Below are 25,967 nucleotides of genomic sequence, written 5' to 3'. Positions count from 1 at the left end.
GATGCATTTTATATGCTGTGAGGAAGCTGTTGGGTCAGCCGGGGCCTGGAATGATCCACAGGCATAATGCAGGAACGAATCCAGCCCGTCTCCCCCATCAGCGTTGAGCGCGTATCTCTAGGGAGTTCCGACAGCCCTTCCCGGCGATTTAGTACAACTCATGTCTTGGAGACACTGAGCACATATTCAAAGACCAGCAGAGATAAAACGCAGACGGAGCCAGGCTGAGGATGTGTACTAAAAGCTACGGTACTTTATTAAGCGTAAGGCAGAACAAAAGAAAACATGTCTCCTCTCGCTGAGAGAAGTCGGAAGAAGGAAAAAAACCAAATGGAAACAGAATACAGCAAACATCCGCTCCCGTGTGATTCCAACAATCTTTGCTGGAATGCATAACACAGGCATGTGACTTGCACAGTGAGAGGAATAGAAACCTAACATCCTCCCCCTTTCTATATATATCACTGGGCAGTGCATTAGTACAGCCCCAGTTTCTGTACATAGGTACAGTGTCGTTCCCTGGGAATGAGCTTGGACAACAAAGTTGCAGGAATCTCAGTTCCTGGCATATGGGACAGTGTTAGGAGTCCGTTCTGAACACATTCCCTTGCAAGTGCTTTGTGCTTTGCTTACAACTCTCAGAGGTTAGCAAAGCCAAAAATGCTTTGTTGTCCTGATAAACCTGTATAGGAGGACACTCTACATGAATTCTCAGGTTATTTCACAATTGCAACAACCATTCACAATCCATAAGTGGATATGACAGAGCATTGAGTTCAGCTTCACAAGAACTTAGGCTCACTGTTGTTTGCGTCTTGCATGACCAGTCAAACAGACTCTGGTTGTACATGTAGCAAACTCCAGATGTGCTTTTACCATCTGTGGTGTCACTTCCATCTTGCATCTGCAAATATTTCAAGACCTCCAGACTTTTGATTAGTGTATCTCAGTCTGTAGTGCATAGTACAGCGGCTTCGGGATACGTATTTTCGGGTTATGAACTATTTTAACCCGGAAGTAAGTTTCCCGAGCGCTTGGAGGCCTTGCCACTGCCCGGGCGCCTTTTGGCACCCTTTCCTCGCCTCTCGCGGGCACAAAGGCATCGCTGGGCAGGTCCTCTTCTTCCCCACCAGCCTCCTCCTCCTCTTGCCGTCCTTCCTTCCCTCAGAAGCGGGGGGGGGAACCAAAAACACCCCCAGAGTGAGCTGCCTTGTCGTGCCTGAGGAGTTGCTCTGTGGGTGCGCGCTGCGTATGGCGTGCATCCCCGAGGGAGAGAGAAGAAGGAGAAGAAGAGTCCCTAAGGGAATAGAAACCTAACAGAAACCACCTAGAGAACTGTGTGGACACAAAACGGAACCTAGCTATTGCATGGGGAAAGCTAATTCCTGACCTGGAACTATTTGTGGATAAGCCAGGGCAGGGAGAACCAACAGACTTTTCGATAGGTAAAGTTGTGATAGACGTTGGAGAATAATGCAACCTTCTGCAATCTTGGCAGAACAGGCTGTCTTTCTGTTCTGGACCTAGTCACTCCTGACGTGGAGAATGGCCTATAAATGACAGATGAATAAACCAGCCTTTTATCAGTGAATTAATTTAAAATCATTTTTGCTTTTGTCAGATATGTTAAGATCCACACACTCCTTTTCAATTCCGTGCCGTATAATTGAGTGCCGTAAGGTTTAATAATTCATAGAACTAATCTGGGTGCCATCTATGTTTCTAAAAAGAATAATTGCCAAAACCCATTCTAATTCATGGTTAATTAGTGTACTATCAAAATAATGTGTTACAAAATTAATTACTTGTTGGGTTAAAAGGGAGCTGAAAAGCTTAATGTGTGGAAGCCAGAGACAGCATTTTCCTACTTAAAATAATGATCCACATCTGCCTTTCTGAATAACATGTAGAATGAAACGTGAATTGGGTTAGGTGCAGGTGTCATCCTATCCTTCTCAACTTCAAATGTATAAAGCTTTGCAGTGTGCTTAAATACCTTGCTTGCTTGCTGGCTGAAGATTCATGGTGAGGATGAGCCATACCTAGCTAGCTGGTGGCTTTATGAAGCACTGCAAATAAGTTTGAATAGTCCAGAAAGAAATGCACTCTGTTACAAAATTTCATGAGCTGCATTATGATTCCAGCTTCACTTTAGTACGGGTGGTTAAGAAGATCATTTCTGCAAGTGGGTCACATGTTACATCTGGATTGAATATTTTAGTAGGTAGTTTTAATTAAAAAGTGCAATGTGTACAGTCTAAATGTGAGTTGCTTTTTACTTAGAAGTTCATGGACTGAAAAATTTCAGGAAGTTTTTTGTTTAAGATGATTAAACTTTCTAAAAAATGATCCAAGTCCATAAAGAGTACTATCATTCTGGCCATGGGTGGGAGTCTGCAGGATGAGGTGACATTCTGGGGCACAGCCCCAGGTGTATAGTGCCAAAGAACAGTAAAGGCCAGAGAAACAGGAACCAGTTCTGAGACTGGCTGAAGGTGAACCACAGGACCTCATACAGGTATGAGGCAAAGAATTTGTTTCAATGATAGCCAGAGAGAGAGAGTGACTGAGCTTACACAGAACATGAAGTCCCAGCTGGCCCCACCTTTCCAGGTTGAATGCTTCATTAAAAGATCCGTTTTTGCTCTTTAAGTCTTGTAGTCCATTGGTGCTTGGAGATCTCTTTATAGGCTTTGATGAGTAGGTCTGAGCAACTGTGACCTCTGGTGTTGCTGATTGCTCCTGAGCTGCTGCCTCAAATATTCAAGGTTCATAGCACAATTCTCTCCATACCGTGTTTCTCACATTTTAAGACGTGCCTATAAAATAAGCCATGGCACGATTTTCTGGAGGCAATAAAATATAAGGCATCCCCCAAAAAGAAGACATGCTGGGATATTGTTAGTGGTGGGAGCAGGTCTGCATGGCGCTTCTGCAGCGCGCGCCTCGCCGAGCGCTGCTGTCTCTCCCGGGTCCCGCTGAGTCGGGGCTCAGCGGAGCGTGCGCTGCTGTCCTCGCCGAGCCCCGACTCAGCGGGAGCCGGCAAGGACAGCAGCGCGCGCTGCGCCGAGCCCCAACTCAGCGGGAGCCGGCAAAGACAGCAGCGCCGAGTCCCGACCCAGCAAAACTCTCTGAAAGCTTAATACCAGTAAAAAATAAAAAAGCTTAACAAAAAAAATAAGACATCCCCTGAAAATAAGCCATGGTGTGTTTTTTGGAGGAAAAATAAATATAAGACGGTGTCTTAAAATGTGAGAAACACGGTACACGCCACCATGTTTTCTTCCTATGCTAGACCACTGGTTCAGCTAGGTTGTGTGTATTGTCCATCAGTTTCTCACCTCAGAGGAAATTTCATTGTGGTAAAGGTGGGGATCCTGTGGGCCTCCAGATGTTGCTTGACTACAACTCCCATCATCTCCAACCTTTGGCCATGCTGCCCGAGAATGATGGAAGTCAGAGTTGAACAGATTCCCCCATATAAACCATGTCCTAGGAAGCACAGTCATGTAAAGTCCTCCTAAATTGCAACATAATCATATAAAATTCCAATAAAACAAGGCTATTGCAGTGCAGTGATGGTAGCAAATAAACCAACTAAATATTACGCTTTTAGATGTGGGAAATTCTTTTATCTTTGTTTTTATGAATTCTTTTAATAGGCTTATAAATGGTTATTGATCTGATGCAATATCCATGCCAAAGTGGTTAGCTCTGGGTTGGCTCATGGGACTGTCCCAACATGTCATCGGCCCAAGGCATGTGGCAGGTCACACTCTGGACCGTGTTTTCTTGGCTGGGCAGGAAGAGGGTGATCTGAAAGTGGGGGGCATTGATATCAGTCTCTTGGATTGGATCACTTCCTGTTACAATTTAGGATCTCAGCAACTTTCTCCCTCTGCATAAGCAGTGGGTATATGAGAATGGTCCTCCCTCAGAGGCTGATGGACCCAATTGATTTTCAGATGGCCCTGGGGGGATTTCCCTGGGTGACTTGTGGAACATCTGGATGGCTTGGGCTGTTGACATGAGCACCCTCTCCCGCTTCTTGGAGCCTGCTTGGCTCTCTGGTATACTCCAGAGCTTAGGAAGAGGAAAGAAGCTGGGAGAGGGCTTGAATGCGGGTGAAGAAAAACTCTGGTCAAATGCAATCGAACACTGGTGAGGGCTGATCTACCTGGTGGCAGCAAGGAAGGCATATTTGGGCTGCCTCCATTGCATCCTTACTGGTTTGTTTTGTTTTTTTATGTATTTTGTTTATGTTGTGAACTGCCTTGTGATCTTTGGATGAAGGGTGGCATACAAATTTCATAAATAATTATAATTATACCTCAGAAAGGCAGTTATTTTGTTACAATGCAAGCCCTGTTGATATTAATGTATCTAATGAAATTCTTTGAGGCTTACATTGGTTATCTTAAGCTTTTCCAACAGTTTCACTCATTTGTTGTTTGCTTGATATTTTAGGGCAGAGCTCTGCTGCACTGGGCATGTGACAGAGGACACAAGGAACTAGCCTCAGTACTGCTGCAACACACAGCGGATGTTAACAGCCAGGTACAAATTGGAGCAGTGACAATTCTGGTATATCTAGTGCATTTCAAAAGGGAAGCAAATACAGCAAAAATGTTCTCATTTGCACAACTGAATGATGGGTTCTTTCTGGATTCTGCTCTGTTTGAGTACTTTTGGTGCCTCTGCTCATCATAATTTCAGTGTTGTAGTATTTAATGTCTGAACAGCACCGTGTCATACTTTCTACAGGACATAGGAGCAGCACAGTCCCTTCTTACAAGGGTTTAGCACAAACACAAGTGAAGGGAGGAAAAGATAAATGAAGGACCAAATTGGGTGATATGTAGGAGTTAGCATCCATACATATTAACTGAAAAGCATCACCAGGGTTCTGCTAGCTTGAGGAGTGGGGCAGATGGCAAGAGGGGGGTTGTTTACCCATTTCCCTTCTGACCATTTGTTCACTTGAAATTGTGCCCCTCCCTGGCTGCTTTCCTATAAATGTGTGGTGGTGGAGATGAATGGGCCTCTGTTTATTTTCCCCTGTGAAGAAAAAAGCAGCTTCAGGTGGGCAATTTGAGTGAACAGAAAATGAGAAGGAAAAGACTGGGGTGTTCCTTTCGCCCTCCTGCTGTTCCTCCTCACAGGGATCAGTGGAAGAATTTTGTAGGAGAGGTTTGATAGAAGCGATGATAGATTGTCTGTGTTATGGAGATGTCAGCTAGGGGATGAAAATCAGTAAGTTGAATCTGAGAAAGTGAGGACAATTAAATAATAGAGAGGAGGGAAATTTGTTTAAAGTGTTCTGTTTTCACTTATAAGTGCTAGGAGCCTGAAGATCATGCAAAAAGAGAACTAATGCATCAGCTTAGAGGTGATGAAATCATGGCTGTTGAAGGGAAATGAGTTTTTTTTAAAAAAGATGACATACCAGCAAAAGTGGGGCTTACTTAGCCAAGGGATGAGTAGAGCACAGATTACAGTTTTATCTAGCTACGAATTTCCTTCCTGATGTACAGAGTTAATTGACTACTGCTGGTTTCATGAGAGAGAAACCCTACTAGGGCTGGAACACGATTTATTTCTATAGTCAGTTTCATTGGTATGATGTGCAGCAACTTGCTTCCTGTGCCCTAGCTTAAAAATACTTACATTAAAAGCAGTTAACTTTTTCAACAAACAATGCAATAAATAGTTGACTAATGGTTGCTTCATTAGTAAACTGTTGTTACAAAAGTTCAGCAGAAGAATAGGTTTCTTAATGAGCAACACAAACTTAGCTGATGAAGTGTTTAGTGCTTGATATTTAAGTAGGTGCAGTTGAAGTGCATATTATTCTTTGATCTTTAGATATCTTTTCAACCTGGTGTACCATGATAACAATCCCTGAAAACTCAAAGTTTAAGATGTTCATTTCAGTTTTTGAAAGCAACAAAAATGTACTGGTTGCAAATTTTAAACATGGAATTGACTTAGGAAATTACATTTTTTTTTAAACACAGAAACCTTTCTCTCCTTATCTCTTCCCTGCTTTTTATATATTGCCATTATCTAGCCAGATTATTTGGGGTTAATAATGGTTATAAAATGAAAATATTTTGTATTACACCTCCCCCCCAAATAATAATAAACGAGGCTTTCTAAAAGGTCTTGAATGGAATAGAAATGTATCAGACAAGCCAGGCAATGTGCACATAGACTCACATCCATCCATGACTCCAGCATGGGTTAAATTATAGTAATATTTTGTGTGTTTGTGCATGTGATGTTATCTTTATGAAGAGGAAAGCAGAAACCTTTATGCTAGAGGAGGACATACAGTGGTATCTCTACTTACGAATTTAATGCGTTCCGAACGCACATTTGTAAGTCGAAAAAAATTGTAAGTCAAATCCCATAGGAATGCATTGGGAGAAACAATTCGTAAGTCGAAGCAACCCTATCTAAAAATTCGTAAGTAGAAAAAATCCTATCTAAACCGCATCCAAGATGGCGGACGGAGCTCCGTTTGTAAGTAGAAACATTCGTAAGTAGAGGTACCACTGTATTCCAAACTACAGTTGGAAACCTTTTCTCAGAATAAAAAAAAAGTTTCCACATACACCTTAAACATCAGAAGATTTGTTCTTAATATACAGTATTAGTTAATTTGAGGTTACGGAAAACTTTAGAACTTTTCTGTTGGTCATGTCCTGTGTCTACACACACCAGTAAACTGAGGCTTGCACCTTCATCAACTAACCATATGGTAGTAAAACAACGCTTTGCTTGAGAGCTGCATTTGCCAGTCAGAGTAAATAGTCCTGGTCTAGGCGAGCACACTTTGATTTCTGAAGCAAAAGTTTGGCCAGTACTGCAGTGCTTGCAGACAATACCACATAGTGAATGCTAATATAGAATGGCTAGAATGAGTGTTGGGCAGTGGTTAGATCCAGAGTCACCAATCTTTAGATGATTGTGGAAACCTGAAGAACTGCTTTGGCACAACACAGTCCCTTATATACACCTTATATACACCTTAAATATATGATGTAAGCAACAAGCAGACATGGATTCATTCACCATCTTTGTTGGTCCCAGACAGTTTATTCTCCCAATCTGTATTTTGGCCTTAAAGACCCGAATGAGAGTGCATGGAGGAAGTTGTAAGAAAGCTTGTTTTGTTGTATGAACAGCAACATTACTGACCATGGGGCACAACTGTTAAGACATCAGACTTAACTTCCAATTTCCCAGCTTTGCGGAATTTGAGTCAGCCTGAGATGGCCTTTACTCTGGTCTTAAACTGGCAGGTGTTGGGGGGGGGATATTTGAACTGCAGCAACAGAGTGACAGAGCTTTTTTCCTTCCAGATTATAGGGCAGGCTGAGTCCAGCTCTTTTCAGTGTTGATAATTACCTTTAATAATACATTTGAAAAGAGATGGTGATTGCTTGGGATGGGGGGAGTGCAGAAAGAATTAATTTGTGGAGTGGGAGGTAGGCTTTGCTTTGTGTTTAAAAGGGTCATTTGTGTAATCTAATTACCTAAATCCTTAACCACAGGCCTTTTCCTAGTGGGTGGCTCTGTCTTGAGAGCTATGCTTAGAACTTAGGTGGTTTGGGCATCTTGTAAGTGAGTGGCTGCCCCAGATCCAAAATCTGCATCTCCTGTTTTGTTTTCTAATTTTAACACACATAAAAAATAGGTATGCCTACTGTGAATAAATAGGCAGAGTTCAGATATAACACCGGTCTATGCTTTGTGTTATGTGCACAAGTCTTTGGCTGATTGTACTCTGCCTTCCCCTCTCCCATTCACAAGGGAGGAGATCAGAAAACTTGTTTTTCAGTTAGCTGCAGTTTGTTCTCATGTATGAACTTGGGAGTGGTGGTTACAGGCAGGTAGCCGTGTTGGTCTGATGTAGTGGAAACAAAATAAAAAATTCCTTCCAGTAGCACCTTAGCTACCAACTAAGTTTGTCATTGCATGCACACTTCTTCAGATACACGGAAACAGAAGTCACCAAATTCCCACATATAGTGAGAGGGTGGTGGGGCACCACTCAGAAGGGTGGTGGGAAACTGGACTGTTTATGACTGCATTTGGTCTTACAGGAAGAATTTACGACTGTTTACGGCTGCAATTTGTCCCACAGGAAAAGCGAGGGGTGAGACGGCTAAAGATAGCTTTATCATGTATAATGAGATAAGAATCCAATGTCTTTATTCAGACCAGGTTTCTCCATGGTTTTAAGTTTGGTGATAAATTGCAGTTCAGCAACTTCTCTTTCCAGTCTATTTCTGAAATTCTTTTGTAGTAAGACAGCTACTTTGAGGTCTTGTATAGAATGTCCTGGGAGATTGAAGTGTTCTCCTACTGGTTTCTCTGTCTTATGATTCCTGATGTCAGATTTATGTCCATTTATCCTTTGGCGTAGGGTTTGGCCTGTTTGTCCAATATAGAGAGCTGAAGGGCGCTGTTGGCATTTGATGGCATACACAATGTTAGAAGATGAGCAATTAAATAGTCCTGAGATGTTGTTGGGGCCAGTAATGGTGTTCTCCGAGTGTATGTGGCAGCAAAGTTGGCATCTGGGTTTATTGCAGGCTTTGGTACCAGTGTCCATGTCATGTCTGGTGGTTGTATTATTGTGGGTGAGGAGTTGTTTAAGATTGGATGGCTGTCTGTAGGCATTGAAAGGTCTTCCTCCCAAAGTTTGAGAGAGAGAACTGTCATTGTCTAGGAGAGGTTGTAGATCTCTGATGATGTGTTGAACTCTTTTAACTTGGGAGCTGTATGTGATTACTAGTGGTGTTCTGTTATTTTCTTTTTTGGGTCTGTCTTGCAGCAAGTTCTCTCTAGGTATCAGTCTGGCTCTGTCGATCTGTTGTTTAACTTCATTGGGCGGAAATTTTAGTTCTAAAAAGGATTGCTGTAAATCTCTTAGGTGAGAGTCTCTCTCTGTAGAGTTGGAACAGATGTGGTTGTAACGTAGGGCCTGGCTATATACAATGGATTGTTTGGGGTGGTAGATAGAAGCATGTAGATATGTTTGTCATTCAGTTGGTTTACAGTATAAGGTGGTGTCTATACGCCCATCCTGTATTTCTCTAGTAGTGTCCAAAAAATGTATTTCTTGCATAGGTTGGTTCATTGTTAGGTTGATGGTGGGGTGAAAGTCATTGAATGTCTGGTGGAAGGTGTCCAGGGTCTGTTGACCATGTGTCCAGATAATAAAAATATTGTCAATGTATCACAGTACAAGAGAGGTTTGAGTGGGTAGGAGTTTAGGAAACGTTCTAAATCTGCCATGAAGATGTTGGCATACTGTGGGGCCATGCGGGTGCCCATAGCTGTGAGTGGTGGTTTGTCTTATGATTTAGAGCAGAGGTAGCTAACCCTTTCTGCCCTGAAAGCCTTGTCAATACCTTCCAATACCTCTGGGAGCCACACGTAGCCAAAAAGTGGGTGAGGCCACCCACAGCTGACATGCACACCAGGTAATAGACAGTCATACATGCATATAGACACACACAAGCAGTGCAGATCTTAGATGATTAATCTGGTGAGTGGCAGATTGTTCCTTGTTCCTTAAGTACATAAGAATATGTAAAGGCTGAGCTTGCTAGTATACGGCGTGAGGGAGCTGCGTCCAAAGGTAAGCAAGTACTCTCAAGCTAGTTTGTTGTGTCATTGTACTAAAGCTATAATTTGTGATATGGCTAATTTCCATCTTGCATAGGATGCTCTAAAATTTGAAGTTATCACCAAGATTCATACCAGATTAAGCATATAAGCAGTAACTCTTATCTACTGAACGTTAGAAATAGTTTGAAAGTAACTCCCATCTCTGTGAGTCTGTTTGTTTGTTTGTTTGTTTTCTATACTGCTCTTCATCTAAGGATAACAGGGCAATTTACAATATCAAACACAAAAATACATAACCTAGTAACATACAAAAACAATACCCCCACAGTTTAATTTGATGTTTAATTTGCCAAAGGCTGGGAGAAGATGAGTATTTTTGCCAGGTGCCTATCTCTCCCACTTCCCTGCAACACACTCACCCTACAACACTCCCTCCAGGTGAGGCAAATACTGCCTGATAACTATGGAAAAAAAGGAAATGAACTGTTTTGGAGATCCCTCAGTCACATTCACAAATGCACCTTCTCTCTAGCAACTGCTCTGAAGAATGCCATTCGCCTAACACTCTAATCTTTGCTGCCTTATTCCCCTCCTCCTTTTGGTTCTACTCAGCTATAATCTTTCTCTATGGGAGGGATGGAGAACATTTTCTTGCTGGTGGGCCAGATCTTAACACCTCCCCATCACTCATGGTTGCCCGCTTGTCAGCAACCTGATGTCAGGTGAGGCTGCACTTTGAAGGTTGGACTGAATTGGTAGGACTTCAAATTGCAGCATGGGCCTTTGAAAGAGTCTTGTGCTGTTTCAGCATAGTTTTGCAGATATTCACAGGAGCAGTGTAAGGGCTGTTTGAAAGTCCTTTGCTTGCATTGCTGCACTGCTCCAGTGTGGATTGTACAAAGGGCTTTCAAACAGACCCTGTGATGGTCCTTTAAAGGTACATTGCAGGCCTTTTTGAAAGCTTTGTGCTGCACTTTAAATTCCTGAGCTTGAATTTAAATTCCTGAGCTTGAATTTAAATTCCTGAGCTTGAACTGCATGAATTTTGATGGCTTTAAAAGAAGATTAGACAAGTTGGTGGCGATCACTGCCTCCTGTGGGAGCGAATTCCATAGTTTACCTATGTGGCGCATGAAGTAGTACTTTCTTCTGTTAATCCAGAATCTTCCAACATTTAGCTTCTTTGGTTGCTTGCGAGCTCCAGGGCTCTGGGGTAGAGAGGAAACCTTTTCTCTATCCTCTTTCTCCCATGTCATGCATAATTTCTGTTATGCCACCTCTTCCCCTTTCGCTAAACTGAAAAGCCCCAAATGCTGCAACCTTTCTTCATAGAAACACTGAGAGCCAGCGTGGTGTAGCGGTTAAGAGCGGCAGACTCGTAATCTGGGGAACCGGGTTCGCGTCTCCGCTCCTCCACATGCAGCTGCTGGGTGACCTTGGGGTAGTCACACTTCTCTGATGTCTCTCAGCCCCACTCACCTCACAGGGTGTCTGTTGTGGGGGAGGAGGGGAAAGGAGATTGTTAGCCGCTTTGAGACTCCTTAGGGTAGTGATAAAGCGGGATATCAAATCCAAACTCTTCTTCTTCTTCATAGGGGAGTTGCCCATGTAAGACATTAAGTGTCACACAGGTGGACCTGACTTCCTGAAAATGGTCTGGTGGGCTAGGTTTGACTCCTGGGCTGGAAGTTCCCCATCTTTACTCCCTGGGCATGTTTGGGGGAAATGGTGCCATGATCTCAGCAGCTATTATAAGAAGCCCCCGCCTTGATAATACCTGTTTGCACACTGAGCAACCAACACAACAGAAAAGGCAAAGAGGTCTAAGGGGCTTTAATAGTCCCAAGATTCTTACTCTGTTTCAACACTGAGTTGCCATTTTAATTGAAAACAATATAGCTATCTTCAGGAAAGGGCTAGGGCACTTCAAGGGTGTGAGTGGGGAAATTCTTAACTGTGGTTATTCATTAGGATGGTAAATGGTCTTTTCTGCCCCCGGGGGGCTAGAAATTGAAATGAACAACAGCAGCAGCCTGTCTTTAAGAGCTTTGTGTAAAATTTATACCTTTAGCATTTCTTTGCTATTGTATTGCCAGAAAGCCAGCTGTTCAAAAGACACAAGTGTACATTTTGTTCCTTTCCCAGGAAAGATCAGAATGTGCTGCTTCAGCATTGTTCTGCGTTCTTACCTCCTGTACCATCAAGTGAAATCTTCATTCATGGCACTGTAGAGCACCATCACGGTGTATTTTGGTTATTGCTTCCACAGTATTTACCTTCCTTGCTTGCAGAGGCTGTAAACCATCAAGACCTATGCAGTTTTTGTTGTTATTGACTAATAACCTAATGCATTTTTTAAAAAAAACAGTGGGATGTTTACTCAAGGTGGAACTGTGCCTTACAAGTATTGTTACATTTAGGGGGGGATTCTGACTTAGAAGCGTTCAGTCATAATACCACAGATGGTAGCTTCACCCTGTTGGCTCCTCAGCCAAGCACATCCACCAAATGTCTGAACCTGAACTATACCTTTCAGTCTGTCACCAAAAATGATACCAAGTTGACCCTCCGTGTCCTTACACCATTTTGTGTGTTTCTCTGCCCCAACCAGTGGTAGCTACTGATGTCAGCCAGTGTCATGTTTCTTGTAAGATGTAGTTCTGCTTCAGCAAAGGCAGTGTTGTGGCCACTCTCCTGAGTGTTCACTTGATCCACTTTGGGACAGATGTTTTTGAAAGATGGCCAACTTGCCAGTGTCAGTTTTGATTTAAGAGGAGGGGACTTCTTTCTGCCTCAGTATGTAACCTTTCCCATTGCAGACTGAAAGCATTCCATCAGTTTAGATGGGAAGGTGCTTGTGAGTCAGAGGGCTTCTGGAGACAAAGATGCAGAGCATCAATTCTTTTATAGTACACTCATGCACGTTTTTGGGAAGGGGGGGGACACATGCTTTTCAAATAGAGACAATACAAACATAATAAATGGAAGAGAAGGTTCATCTCCCTCATGACTCAATCCTTCTCAAACGACATTATTATTGACTGGACCATTGGTTGCCAAAAAGAAAAATCAATTTTTAGAAGTACTTGCTTGGCCACAGATCATGGTACTAACCCAGCACAGACAGGCTGATTTTATCAACTATCTGAAGACTAATTTCCACCATTAGCCAGAAATGAAGTAGAAATTATGGATAAATCAAAGATGGCTTCGTATTTCTTTCCATTTTCTTGCTCCTTTTTATTCTGTGCCTCTAAAATGCTTTTATGTCTCCTTCAATTCTGTCATCTTCCAATTTGATGCAGTTATATAGTCTATGTAGCCCAGAACCTGTATTTAGTGTTGTTTTGTGTTCCCCAAAAGCTCTGTAACACTCACTCACTCACGGTCTCTCTCCCCCCCCCCCTTGCTCAAACCCTTCCTTTCTGGCCTCCTCTGGCTACAATTGACTTTTTTTTTTTTTGCAAAGGTACAGTTGTGAGTGAGCATCGGTATTAGGAATATAGGACAAGACACACCAATAACTTAGTGGCCCACCTTGAAGGAGGGGTGTAGGGAAGCAACTTTCCCCCCATCGTGACCATCCCATGGGAAGTCCACAAGTAGGATTCAAGGGCAGTATACTTACAGCTTTTGCTTACCTGTTTGCTTTGCATTCACATCTGTAATTGTGCCAGAATGCTCCCCAACAAATTCTGTTTGCATGTATATGGCAAATGGCAATAAAAAAGGTACGGGTCTTTTTCACATTTTACTACAGAAACAAATGGCTGTATACAAATTTTCAAGTAATATAGCTCCTAAAGGACAGTCTTGTGTTGTACTACTTTGACTGTTAGATAGCTCTGATGTGCAGCCAGCACCCTTCTCACTCAGACTTGCGTCTAACAGCTCTAATTCACTTTGTAAAATTACCATCCAAATTAAAAGCTGTTAAATCCTGAAAGACACTTCTTAGGTATCCAAGGCTTTTACTGAAAAATAATACTGCTGACCTTTTACGATTCTTAATGTACTAAATTATGTCCAGTGTCGTACATACCTTATATAATGTAATGTAAGACTACCGTGAGGTTTTTTGTTGCAAGGAAGGATTATAAATGTTATTTAAAAATCAACATGTTAAATCACATGTTGGAATAAACCCAGCTTTATCTAAGTAACCCACAAGTGCATTTGCCATGATGACAGGCACTGCAGTGGGAAGGGGAATCGCCAAAAATGTGCCTCCCCCATTTCACTGATGAATCCTTCTGTCAGTACACAATGAGCACCCAAAAGCTTTATATGCTGCTGGACTGTGTAATTTTTTTTCAACTTTATCCAACTTAAGGAAGTTCAACTTAGACAAGAATTTATTTATTGGATTGTTCTCTGGATCCTACCGGTATGAAGAGTATAGATCAGCCTCTGCCAATGACATTCATGATCCTTGACGGTTAATTGTGCTGGCTGGGGCAGATGGCAATTTGCGCCCCAAAACAATTGTAGGTACCAGGTTGGGGAAGGCTGGTATTGATCTTTATCAGATTGGACAAATGTATATATTCAGAATACTTAATCTTCATAAATATCTTTGCAGCCATGAAGACGAATGAGTAGTCGTGTTAAATCTTCAAATATTTCTTTCTTGGTGCCTTCAAATGTTTAGCTACGCTTTTAAAGAGGCCGCTTGGATATGCTTTGCTTCTTTCCCAAACGGTTGTTCTCCAACATCCTGTGTTGCATTTACTTCAAAAACAACAACCCTGTAATTCTGACCTATTTTACATTAGTAGGTCATTATCATCTGAAAACATATGATTTAATCTCCCATCTTCTTTCACAGCTTCAGTCCTTATTTGAGTCTTTTAAAAACAAAAAACAAAACCCTGTGATCAGCAAGTACAGCACTCTCAGACTGACCAGGTAATGTGAGGAAACAAGTACATACATTCTGGAATAAGTAAAAAAAAAATTACCCTAGAAAAGAAAGTATGGCCTCTGTTTTGTTTTGTTTTAATATTGTACTCTTCCGATTGCCTCCTCTCTCCTGTGGCTCCTTGAGCACTTCTGCTACCAGTTTTCTTGCTGCAGGCCTGCTAAAGATGCCAAGAGAGGAGGGCAGAGAAAGCAGCAGCATACCATAAGTTTAAAAGGGGTAGTTTGCCCAACACCAGTTCTTCCCTGCTGTTTCTCAATTTGGCCATTCAGGAAGCTCTCTGTAGGCTGCAAGCATATATGCCCACCCTGTTTATACGCCTGCCAACGGTTGTGAAATCCATTAACCAAAAGAAAGGAAAGATCTGCTTAGTGACAGAGGGTAGCTTTCTGCATTAAAGTATTGACTTGGTGCCAGTCACAGTTATTAGAAGTGGCACAGCTCCACATTTCTCTCACAGGTCTCTCTGAAGAATGCAGGTTGGCAGCAGGTTGAATGCTAAGTGGTCAGTGCTCAGCAGATGCTGCTTATGTCTTCTGAGGGGGAAAAAAAACCTTTTCAGCAAAAACATCATTCAAAGCATTCACAAGTTTCTGCTGGAACTTTGAAGTATGTTTTGGATACGGCAGTGATTTATTTTGGTTTGTACTCTACCTATTGGATGTGGACTGGAATACTTTTCAAAACTCGCTGGACTTTGGTGTGTATATTTTCCCCCCCTTGTGGTGGTGGTTAATCCCGTGAATTATTGGGAAACTGCAGTTATTGTTGTTTAGCTCATTTGTGATTCACAGCATCCCTAAATATGAAACTTGCCATCAGGAAAGAAGATGAGGGCTTTGAAATGGAAAAAAGTCGTTCCTTCCCTCATACCTCCTGTTCTATAGTTAGTCAGTATTTGAAGCTGCACTTGAAAGAATGTACAAAGCTTTATATTTAGGTGCATTATTACCAGTGGATAGCGTAGAGAACTTTGTTTTCAAAGTTCAGCATCATATAATCCAGTCCTTAAACATGCTTCTCTTGGAAATATTTTGACAGTGGTGTATATACTGATACATCCCCTTTATGTTGCAAAACAAGTTATTTGTGGTTGCTAAGCATCCAAATTCAGATATATAGATATGTCTAGGTTGAAACAGCAGTAGGTGGGAGCTAAATATATTTACCATTGAAATAAATGTACTATATAGAATATATGCTTTTGATTAACACCTATCACCCAAATTCTGTTCTACATAAAGTTTCATCCAATCCACATAGCTGTTAAATATTAATCGCCCCCCCCCAAAAAAAATGTTTTGTGGAATGTGCAAAGCATATTTTAATGTGGCATATGACATTCTTGAATGATCCTATTTCCTTTTTAATTATCCTTATCTTGTTACTGTGTACTTAGATTTGGTGGTTTAGTCATCTGACAAACATGTGTCTAATGTGCTAAATCACCTGTAAAATTTTGGAAATCGTTTAGAAGGTTTAAACCCTCTTTGAGCTATTTGCTCTTTTAAAAAAAGTCAGGTGTGAAAATGTAACCTGTTGTTCAAGAACAAAACAAGATTCCTCTGGCAGCTGAGTCAGTTTTCCAGGTGAGTGCATCATAACAAAAGGGCTCTAGCCTCAAATTGTTTCCTTTAATCCTGGGTTTCATCTTGAAGCATGAAACAACATGCTCATCTTCCGCTTCTACGTAGCAGTGACAAATCCCTATTTTTCAAGGCGGCATCCATCATATTCGCACCCTGTCAATCCACAGAACTCTCTCTGATGAAATAATTTATTTGGAGTTAAAAGGAAATCCTTCATTCCTCCTGCTAATAGACTTCTGCTGCTGGCTGTATTTAATAGGAAGATGACAGTTGCCCAACATTTTAAGTAAACCAGTCTTATTGCATGTTATTTGCTGATTTTTTTGGGGGGGGGAGCCAGGCAGCTAGCTGAAGAGCTTGTGTTGTCCCTGCACAGAGCCTTATGTTGGCTGACAAGATCCCTGGAGTTGCTGACTGACTGGTCTTGTTTTGCAGTCTTTGATTTCTACAAGGCTGGGAGACAGAGGTACTTCAGGGAGTTAGACTAAGTTTGGCAGAATTGAGACTTCTGGCAAGGGGCGGTCCTTGGACTATCGCCAGCACATAACTCCAGTGCTCAAAAGCTGGCACTGGCTGCCCATATGGTACTGGGCCAGGTTCAAAGTTATTGAATTAATTTGCAAGGCCCTTAACAACTTGAGTCCAGGATACTTCAGGGGCTGCATGATTCCTTATAGCCCTGTACTGGTGTCTTTGGGGAGTTGCTGTTAGTGTTCCCCCATGGCTCAGATGCCTGGCTGGCTCATATCCACCAGGAGCCGTGGGTTCGCTTTTGCGGGTCCAGGTTTGTGGAACTCGATGCCAGTTGTAGTCAGGCAGGCCCCTGACTTCATGATTTAAGCTCCTTTTTAGTCTTACTGTATTGGTCTCCTGTACACTGCTTAGAAACTACTGTGATTAAGTGGTATGCAAATTGTTGTATCATAATGTATAATCAACTAAATAGGTTGGTTTTTGCAGAATCGCCAAAAATAAGACCTGCATCGGTCACCAAAAGTAGAAAACAAGTCCCTTTGCACATTGTAGTAACACATGGCTTCTGCTACTTTCACCGTGTTTACACATAGAACTTTATTATGGGAGGCATTAGAATTAAAAATTAAACAAATATTCAGGCATAGTATCCCACACTATATTTGCTGGAAATTTGTACAATATCCTCCCATCAGCCTCACTAAAAGGTGTCTGAATCTCTAAACCAGTTACTACTTTTTTCTCCTCACATTAAAATTAACAGAAAGAATACTCCGTATCTATCGTTCTTAAGAATCTGATCAGTTTTAAGAAGGTCAGTTAGTTGGGTTTATCTCCCTGCAGAGATGTGAGCTTGTCCACCTAGCTGAGCATTGTCTCCAATATTGTAGACTACACTGAATGGTTTCAGACTTGGGGCCATGGGTGTACCCAGCGCAGGGCAGGGGGGGCAGCTGCCACCCCAGAAGCAAAAAAGGGGGGGAAATGGTATAAAACAGCTAGCGGCGTGTGCTGTTGTCAAGGCAGTTCACCTTCTCGGTCGGGTACACGATCTTGCCGCAGCGGGCAGGGCCGTCTTAACTATACCAGCCGCCATGGTCCAGCACCCTGCCAGGCAGGACCAGGCACGATGGGCCACTGGAGAGCATGGCACGACAGGCAGGGACGCTGCCAGCTGTGCTCCGCTTCAGCCTGCTCAGCTGAAGTGAAATGGCAGAAGTGGCAGCGAAGCTGCCTCCGTTGAGGGAAACCTGGACCGTTTCATTTGCATGTATGCAAATGAGGTGCCGCAGAGCATTGTGGGGCAGCACTTTCTGTGCTGTGCTCGCTGTGACTTGAAGGAGTGTGGGCTGAAGTTAGCCCAGGTCCAGGTTTCCCTTGACGGAGGCAGCTTCGCTGCTGCTGCCTCGTTTTAGTCACCGCTGCCGGTAAAGGAGCAGGCGAGGCAGAAGCGCAAGCGCGGGTGGCTCCGTGTGCCACCTCGACAACGGCTGGACACGGCCCCCTCCCCTCTGGGGGGCGTGGACGTTGACCACGCCTCCTGGGGGGATCCCGGCCACGTCATCGCCAGCCAGCCAATCGGGGGGTGGGGGGCGTGGCTGGTGTGCCCCCCCCCAGTTTTGATCCTGGGTACACCCATGCTTGGGGCATTCCCAGCCCTTCCCAGAGGTGGCAGAGAGTAAAGCGGGGAGTTTCAGCATGTAGAACTAATGTCCTACCACTGAGCTATGACCCGCCATTATACAAACAAGGCTCCCATTCTAACAGTCTGAGTTACATAATTGCAACCTTTTATAGATGGTTGACCTGAATGATTAAGTGATCTGACTGCTTAAAGCATTTCTGCTTCTGTATAATATGACAACCTGAACTGTCTAAATCCTTAAGTCAGTGTATCAGTCATGTATCAAAATACTATATCTTATAGTGGTCTGACCCCAGGGAATTCAGACATTTCCACTAGCCAATCAAACATGTCTTGTATTAAGCCCATTTTATAACCATTCCACAAGCATTAGTGTAGATGTCAGAAATGCATGTAATGATATATATACTTTACTTCCATGAAGGTGGTCGTTTCTTTGCCCACCAGCCAATTAACTAACTATATAAAAACCCTTTATCAAATGCATTATAATAGCAATTCAGGGTTGCTCTATCCTTTTTTTCATTACCCCTCTCTGTAGTAATGGAAGATGGTATTGTCTCAACATCCCTTTTAGATTACTAAGTGCTTAATAACTATTCTGTTGTTGCTCTCTGTAGTTCTGACGGACTGCTGTAATACCATTTTGAACCTGCAACTAGGGAGTATTATGTGAAAGCAAGTGCCAATGTGATTGTCTTTATGTAGAGGGGAGAACTTTGAAGCTGAGATAATGTCAAGGAAGACTCGGTTCTAATAGAAATAAAAAGCAGCAAATGTGGTAATCAAATTCAGATAAATTAGTATTGGCAGATTCGAAATGATGTACTTGCATGAGCAATCTTTCAAAATTCTTTCTTGTATACTGCTGCCATCTCTCTATTTATTATTATAATAATATGATCCATGAGGCATTTGAGGGTGGCCTAGCTAATTCTAATTAATCCAGTCAGAGAGAGCAGCAGGGTAAGTGGAACAGTCTATCGGATTGAAATTCATAACTTAATTGAGGTCAAAGTCCTGGGCTGGGAGAACAAAAGTCTTTTGCTAGGATCAGGTGGATCAATAGCAATAAATATCTGGCTTGGATACAAGTACTTTATAGTGACAGATTATTTGACACTGGCCAGAGGGCTTGGTCTTGTTAAGGGCAGTGTCCTGTACAGTATTCCACAAGTTATGTTTGTAGTCTTTCCAAGACCATAGGAGCCCAGAAGGGGAAGTGTGTGATATATTATAGGCTGTTGTGAGGCATGGAAGTACAGTATGCAGTTTAGAGAACTCCCATAGAAATGGTGAAGAGCTAGCTACAGTTTATTGATGTATCTTCAGTAGTTCAAGGACTTTAGTCACATTAGCAGTGGCTGAGGTCAAAAGAACTTGCTTACGGCTTGCAGAAATAAGCGGCTTAACCCTCAGGCTTGTCCACAGAAGGACCACTAGGAGGTAGGAGACATCTGTGCTGATTACAATCCTGCTCCATATCACAGGCGGTGGGTTAGTAACATACTGGTTGAAACAAAGTGGAATATTTTCTGCAATGTAGCTTTCAAAATTCAGTATAGACCAAACAAAAACGTTCAGCTTTTTGGAGTTTTTTTTTTTTTGGAGGGGGCGTGTTGCTTAGAGAAGCAGCTGCGTAATTGTGGTGCAGCTACAGAGAGTACATAATGTTATCAACTTTGCATAGTAGATAGTGGAGGCAAGGAAGTACTTTCTGTCTTTTGAAAAGAAGCATAGTGGAAGTGGTACTTTAAAAAAACACGTATAGGGTCCAACCTGTTGTTCATGAGGAATGGTGCATATGAACAGACTGACTTCTGCATCAAAATTGCAATGATGCTATAGTAGAAATACAGTGGTACCTCTACTTATGAATGGAGCTCCATTCGCCATCTTGGATGTGGTTTAGATAGGATTTTTTCTACTTACAAATTTTTAGATAGGGTTGCTTCTGCTTACGAACTTTTTCTCCCAATGAATTCCTATGGGATTCGACTTACAATTTTTTTCGACTTACAAATGTGTGTTCGGAACGCATTCAATTCGTAAGTAGAGGTACCACTGTAGTAAGAAAGCCTCTTTGGACAAAGCTTAGAACTGAGTAAGGTTTTGATCATAGGTAGTTCTGTATTGTTGGACAAAATTGGGGGTCTTCAGTCTTGTCAAGTGTTGCAGTGTCAATTCTAATAATTCAGAGTTTTGCAACCCTCTGCAAGCAATTATTTGTAATAGTTATGCTTCAGTGTTTTGGGAAACAGCATCTGGGTGTGAAAAAGTAGATGTAAAAAAATTATTTGCTTTTTATATTTTAATACACTTGGGCAATAATATTCATTATTTTTAGAACTCAGGAGTTCTGAAACACAAGTTTTGTGTTTTGAAACACAAGTTATATTTCTAGTTTCTGCCTACTATAAAAGCAATCTGAAATCACATCCTAAATGGAACTGAAAGTAGGCTAATTCCTTGGTCTGAATAGGATTCAGTATACATAGATCTAGGGGTGAAATGTAGGCCTGCTTCTCCCTTCTTACCTATGTCATAAGAACATAACAGGAGCCTGCTGCATCAGGGCAGTGGCCTATCTAGTCCATCATCCTGTTCTCACCAGATGCCTGTGGGAAACCCAGGTAGGATCCATGCACAAGAGTCCTCTCCCTTCCAGCAACTGGTAGCATTGCAGCCTTCAACTGTGGAGGCAGAGCGTAGCCCTTATGACTAGTAATAGCCCTCTCCTCCATGAACTTGTCTAATCCTCTTTTAAAGCCATGGAGAGGAAAAACTTTTCTCCATCCACTTTCTCCACGCCATGCATAATTTTATAAGCTATCCTCTTACTCATCTTTTCTGTAAACTAAACAATCCCAAACGCTGAAACCTTTCCTCATAGGGGAGTTGTACCATCCCCTTGATCATTTTGCTTGCCCTTTTCTGAACCTTTCCAACTGTACAATGTCCTTTTTGAGGTGGGGTGACCAGAACTGCACACTCTTTATAGATTTGTATAGTGGCATTATGATATTGGCAGCTTTTTATTTTCAGTTCTTTTCCTAATGATCCCCAGTATGGAATTTTCCTTTTTTTACAGCTCCAGCATCTTCATCAAGCTATCTACTACAGCACCAAGGTTTCATTCCTGGTCAATCACTACTAATTATACAATTATTCCCCATATGTGAAATTAAGTTTTTTTGGCCAGACATGCAAAACTTTACACTTGTTTACATTGTATTGCATTTGCCATTTTACCACCCATTCATTCAGTTTGGAGATGTCCTTTTGGAGCTCTTCAGCTTTTTCGTTACTTTAGTATCATCACCAAACTTGACCATCTCACTGTTCATCCCTAAATGAACTGTTTATGAACAAGTTAAAAAAGCACAGATCCCAATACAGATCTTTGGGGAACCCCATTTTCTAAATCTCTCCATTCAGAGAACCGTCTATTTATTCCTACTTTTGCTTCTTGCAATTTAACCAATACCTGATCCACAAGAGGACCTTTCCTGTTATTCCTTTACTACTGAACTTACTCAGAAGTCTTTGGTGAGGTACTTTCTCAAAATAATAATAATAATATAATAATAATTTATTATTTATACCCCGCCCATCTGGCTGGGTTTCCCCAGCTACTCTGGACGACTTCCAACAGAAATATTAAAATACACTAATTTCTTAAAGATTAAAAGCTTCCCTAAACAGAACTGCCTTCAAATGTCCTCTAAAAGTCTGGTAGTTATTTTTCTTTTTGACATCTGGTGGGAGGGCGTTCCACAGAGCGGGTGCCACTACCGAGAAGGCCCTCTGTGTGGTTCCCTGTAACTTGGCTTCTCACAGCGAGGGAACCGCCAGAAGGCCCTCGGCACTGGACCTCAGTCAAAAGCTCTTTGAACGTCCAAGTACACTATGCCTCCAGGAATCTCCCCATCTATATGCTTGATGGCGTACTCAAAGAACTTCAATAGATTCATGAGACAGGACTTGTCCTTGCAGAAGCCACACTGGCTCTGCTTTAGTGGGTAAAGTTAATGATCCCTGGACGGTTGAGTCCAGTCCATGGTGACTATTGGGTGCGGCACTCATCTCGCTTTCAGGCCAAGGGAGCCAGAGTTTGTCCACAAACATCTTTCTGGGTCATGTGGTCAGCATGACTTAAATTGCTTCTGGCGCAATGGGACACCGTGATGGGTGCCAGAGTGCATGGAAATGCCGTTTACCTTCTTGCCACAGCAGTATCAGATGCTCGGTTATTTTATCTTTAACAATACTTTCCACCAGTTTTCAGGGGGTGGATAATTAGCTAACGGGACTATAATTTCCAGGAAACACCCCCCCCCCAGTTCTTTTTAAAATAGGTGTTACTTTGGCCACTTTCCAGTCCTTCTCTTCGGGCCCAAAATCACCACCCGTAATGATTCTGAAGCAAATCAGGAACACCTGCTGCTTAATAAGATATGATACATTTCCACTTTTTTATTTCTCCAAATTTTGTCCTAAGAATGTGAGGTTCACCCTCAAACTGGTGGTATACAGCAGTGTGTGTGTGTGTGTGTGTGTGTGTGTGTGTGTGTGTTTGAAAAAGACTAAAAGGGAGTTTCAACTTTTGGAGTTGTTGCAAACTACATTCTGTGTCCTACTCGCTAAACAATGGTGGCTTCTGACCCTCAAGCAACCACATTTCACGTCTAGATTGGATGTAACGTATTGTACCATTTTCCACTATAAGATAAATGTGCAATATGATTCTTAGCCACTCATTATAAGTGGAATCAGCTTGTTTGCTTTACAAAGTCTTGCTCTAATAGCCTAGCTTTATCCCAAATGTGCATTTTAAATGTGAAGTAAGTACAACTTAGACTTTTCAGGAAACAACAGGTATTTCTGTGTCTTAATTGAATCGTGACAAGTGTTCTAACACAGTTACAATTAACCGGTCCTTCCTAAATTTCTCTTGTCTAAATACCTACATGCTAATGTAGGCTGCAGCTCTTTTTAGGCATTCGCTAACTGTGGGGGTGTCATGAAGATGAGTACTCAAGCTCTCCTTCCCTTTGCCATTCCTGACACCTTTTACTAGTTAGAGCAGGCATGTCAAACCTGCAGCCCTCCAGATGTTTTGGCCTACAACTCCCATGATCCCTAGCTAGCAGGACCAGTGGTTGGGGAAGATGGGAATTGTAGTCCAAAACATCTGGAGGGCCGCAAGTTTGACATGCCTGAGTTAGAGGATGAAGGTCTCAACCAGGGAGCCTCCTGTACTAGTGGAGACTCTCCATGTATTTTAGAGTATTGAAAAATCAGGGTTTTTTTTTTAATGTGCAGGGAGCCTCCATGTATACAGCAAGCTCCCCACTGCAGATCTTCATCCTCCAACTCATACAGGGCAATTGGGGTGGGTGGGTGTAAAGCTAATGCAAGTGTCTGCACTCATCACAAGTTAACCCCTAATCAGAAGCCCTGGAAAGGGCTTATGTACATGTTGATCTGCTACACACTGTGGCAGGAAGGACTGGAAAATAAAAAGGGCAAAGTTTGCTCAATGTTTGAGCTTTACCCTTCTGTAAAATGATTTTGAGCGTTTCAGCTGCACTAACTATGCTGTAATCTTTGTTGCCATTAAGCTGATTATGCCTGCCCCAGGATTCCTCCAACTAATCCTGAAATATTGCAACTGGTAGCTTTTCATTTTAACACAATTAAAAAAAATCCATGCAGTTTGACTTCATTGGTCTTTTAAAAACTGACTGCACTATATTACAGGGATCACTTTGTAAAATATTTGTTTTTGTTAATGCTTGAAACTAGAATATAATAATGGACTTGTGCAGCAGAGGAAAAATCTCTTGATCCGTTAGTTGCATACACTTTGTGGAATTTAGATAAAAATTATGCACTCTTTAGAAAAAAGAAGTACACATTGCATTGTTCTGATATTAATAACATTTTGGCCATATGTTGAAAGCAACAGCTTCCTCTGTACGTAGTTGAGTATCTCTAAAAATCTCTGCTAATGACCAGACATTTCACTTGCATAATGTAAGGTAGCATGCCCTGCGCTACACTTTTTATATATGCTTTTTTTTGTAAGTGTTTTGCAATTTTGCTTCTTCCTTATGACCTCATCTAAGCTAAAAAGGAATTCTTGGCCATGCCTTCTGAGTCTGCCACATGCCCAATTAGAAAACCTGTTTTTCAGTTTTTTGTGATTTTAGTTTCAGAACAAAGATTCTGTCATAGGATTTGTCATTTTTGAGACTTGTTGCTATAAATAAATGCACCCTTTTTCATCAGCGGCTTGGTGTTTAAGGAAATGCAATACCTTAAATTAAAGCAGTACATTTACATCAATGGAATCTGATTGTGACCATAAGGAAAAGGTGGGGAGTCACTTCAGGTCAGAAAAGTGAAAGCCTTTGTGTAGTCTCCACTTGCCTAATATATGGCACTGTTACAGCCTCGGGATAATCCCTTTAGATTACCCGTGGCAGTGCTTAGTGGATGCTTATTTTGAGGTGGCTGCCTTGCCTCTAACCATTACAATGGGTTTGCAATGCAGCTGCCTGTTGGCCAGAGATGTAGCACTTGTGAGTGTTGGGTCTTCCTCCCCCTGCCCCCCAGCAGCCTTTTTAAAAATTATTTTTCATGTTACAGAAGCCTTAATCCCATGAGCTCACCTTTTAATAACAGGAAAGTGTATGAGCTCTCTTTGCCATGCTCATTGCCACTTGAGGGGTAACTCATTCCTGAGGAACATTCATAATGGAATTCAAGGCTGCTTCCCCCGCCTTCCTCCTAAGGGTACTCACAGCTCGGTTTCTGCAGGTTGCTGTGAAGCATGCCATGTGGGTTCAAGGACACGCTCCCAGTTTAATGTGCACAGGCATGCTCCTGCTTGCGCTCTGATTGGCAAGGTTAACTCTGAGAGGCGCTGAGAGGCTGCAGCTTTTTAAACTGATTTGATTAGAACCACTACTTTATTCCCCTTCACTCCCCCTCCCCTAACCACTACCTCCTGATCCTTTTAACATTGGTCCAATAACCATTCACTCTGTCCCTCACCACCCCCTATCCTATTTTCATGCTGAATTTTGACATTTTATAAAATAGATTAAGAAGCTCTAGAGGAAGGATTTGGGCACTAATATATGTCTCCTGGGTGCATTGTTTTCTGAAACTGGCTGAAAGTGTGATTCCCTTTCCCTCATTTCCCTAGCAGTTTTCTGGTGCCACTGCCAGCATGCAGATTTTAGGGTGTATGGCGGACGGAGAGATGTATCCTGATCTCCCATTTTAAAATATATCTTTTTGTGACTTAGACCTTTGCAAAATATTAGATTTTGGTTGTGGCCACTATGTGCTTTACGCTTCTTCTGATAAAGCTGTGCAGTGTGTGGGCTCCTTTTAACAAATCTTTGACTACTCCTGTCATGACTTCCTCACTGACTGCTTGCTTTTGTAATGTTGTCATGTTCATGACAGCATTTGAGACTGATCGTGTTCACATTTCCCCCTTGGTTGTTCCCAAACGTATTCTTCATGCTGAGAGTTTTATTTATTTATTTAAAAAAACTTCATGCCTATCAACAAATCCTTAAGCTATACTTTTCTGGACACCTGCTAAAATTTTGTTTATTTCGGTAATCTGATGCTGAGGAGATATGTATAGGATTGCAATCTTATTAAAAAGAAC

General features: G+C 42.1%; 1 protein-coding gene across 1 annotated transcript in view; it reads left to right on the top strand.

Annotated features, from left to right (window-relative positions):
* ACBD6 (acyl-CoA binding domain containing 6) overlaps nucleotides 1-25,967 on the top strand; it is a 100,109-nt gene that overhangs the window by 48,098 nt on the left and 26,044 nt on the right. Inside the window, exon 6 of the mRNA XM_035123572.3 lies at nucleotides 4,468-4,557. Coding sequence (XP_034979463.2) covers nucleotides 4,468-4,557 — 90 coding nt within the window. The remainder of the gene's footprint in view (nucleotides 1-4,467; nucleotides 4,558-25,967) is intronic.

This window comes from Zootoca vivipara, chromosome 7, assembly GCF_965207765.1.
Source record: "Zootoca vivipara chromosome 7, rZooViv2.hap1.1, whole genome shotgun sequence".
Classification (NCBI taxonomy): domain Eukaryota; kingdom Metazoa; phylum Chordata; class Lepidosauria; order Squamata; family Lacertidae; genus Zootoca; species Zootoca vivipara.
The sequence above is the reverse complement of the archived record's forward strand: the minus strand, read 5'-3'. Positions and strand labels throughout refer to the sequence as shown.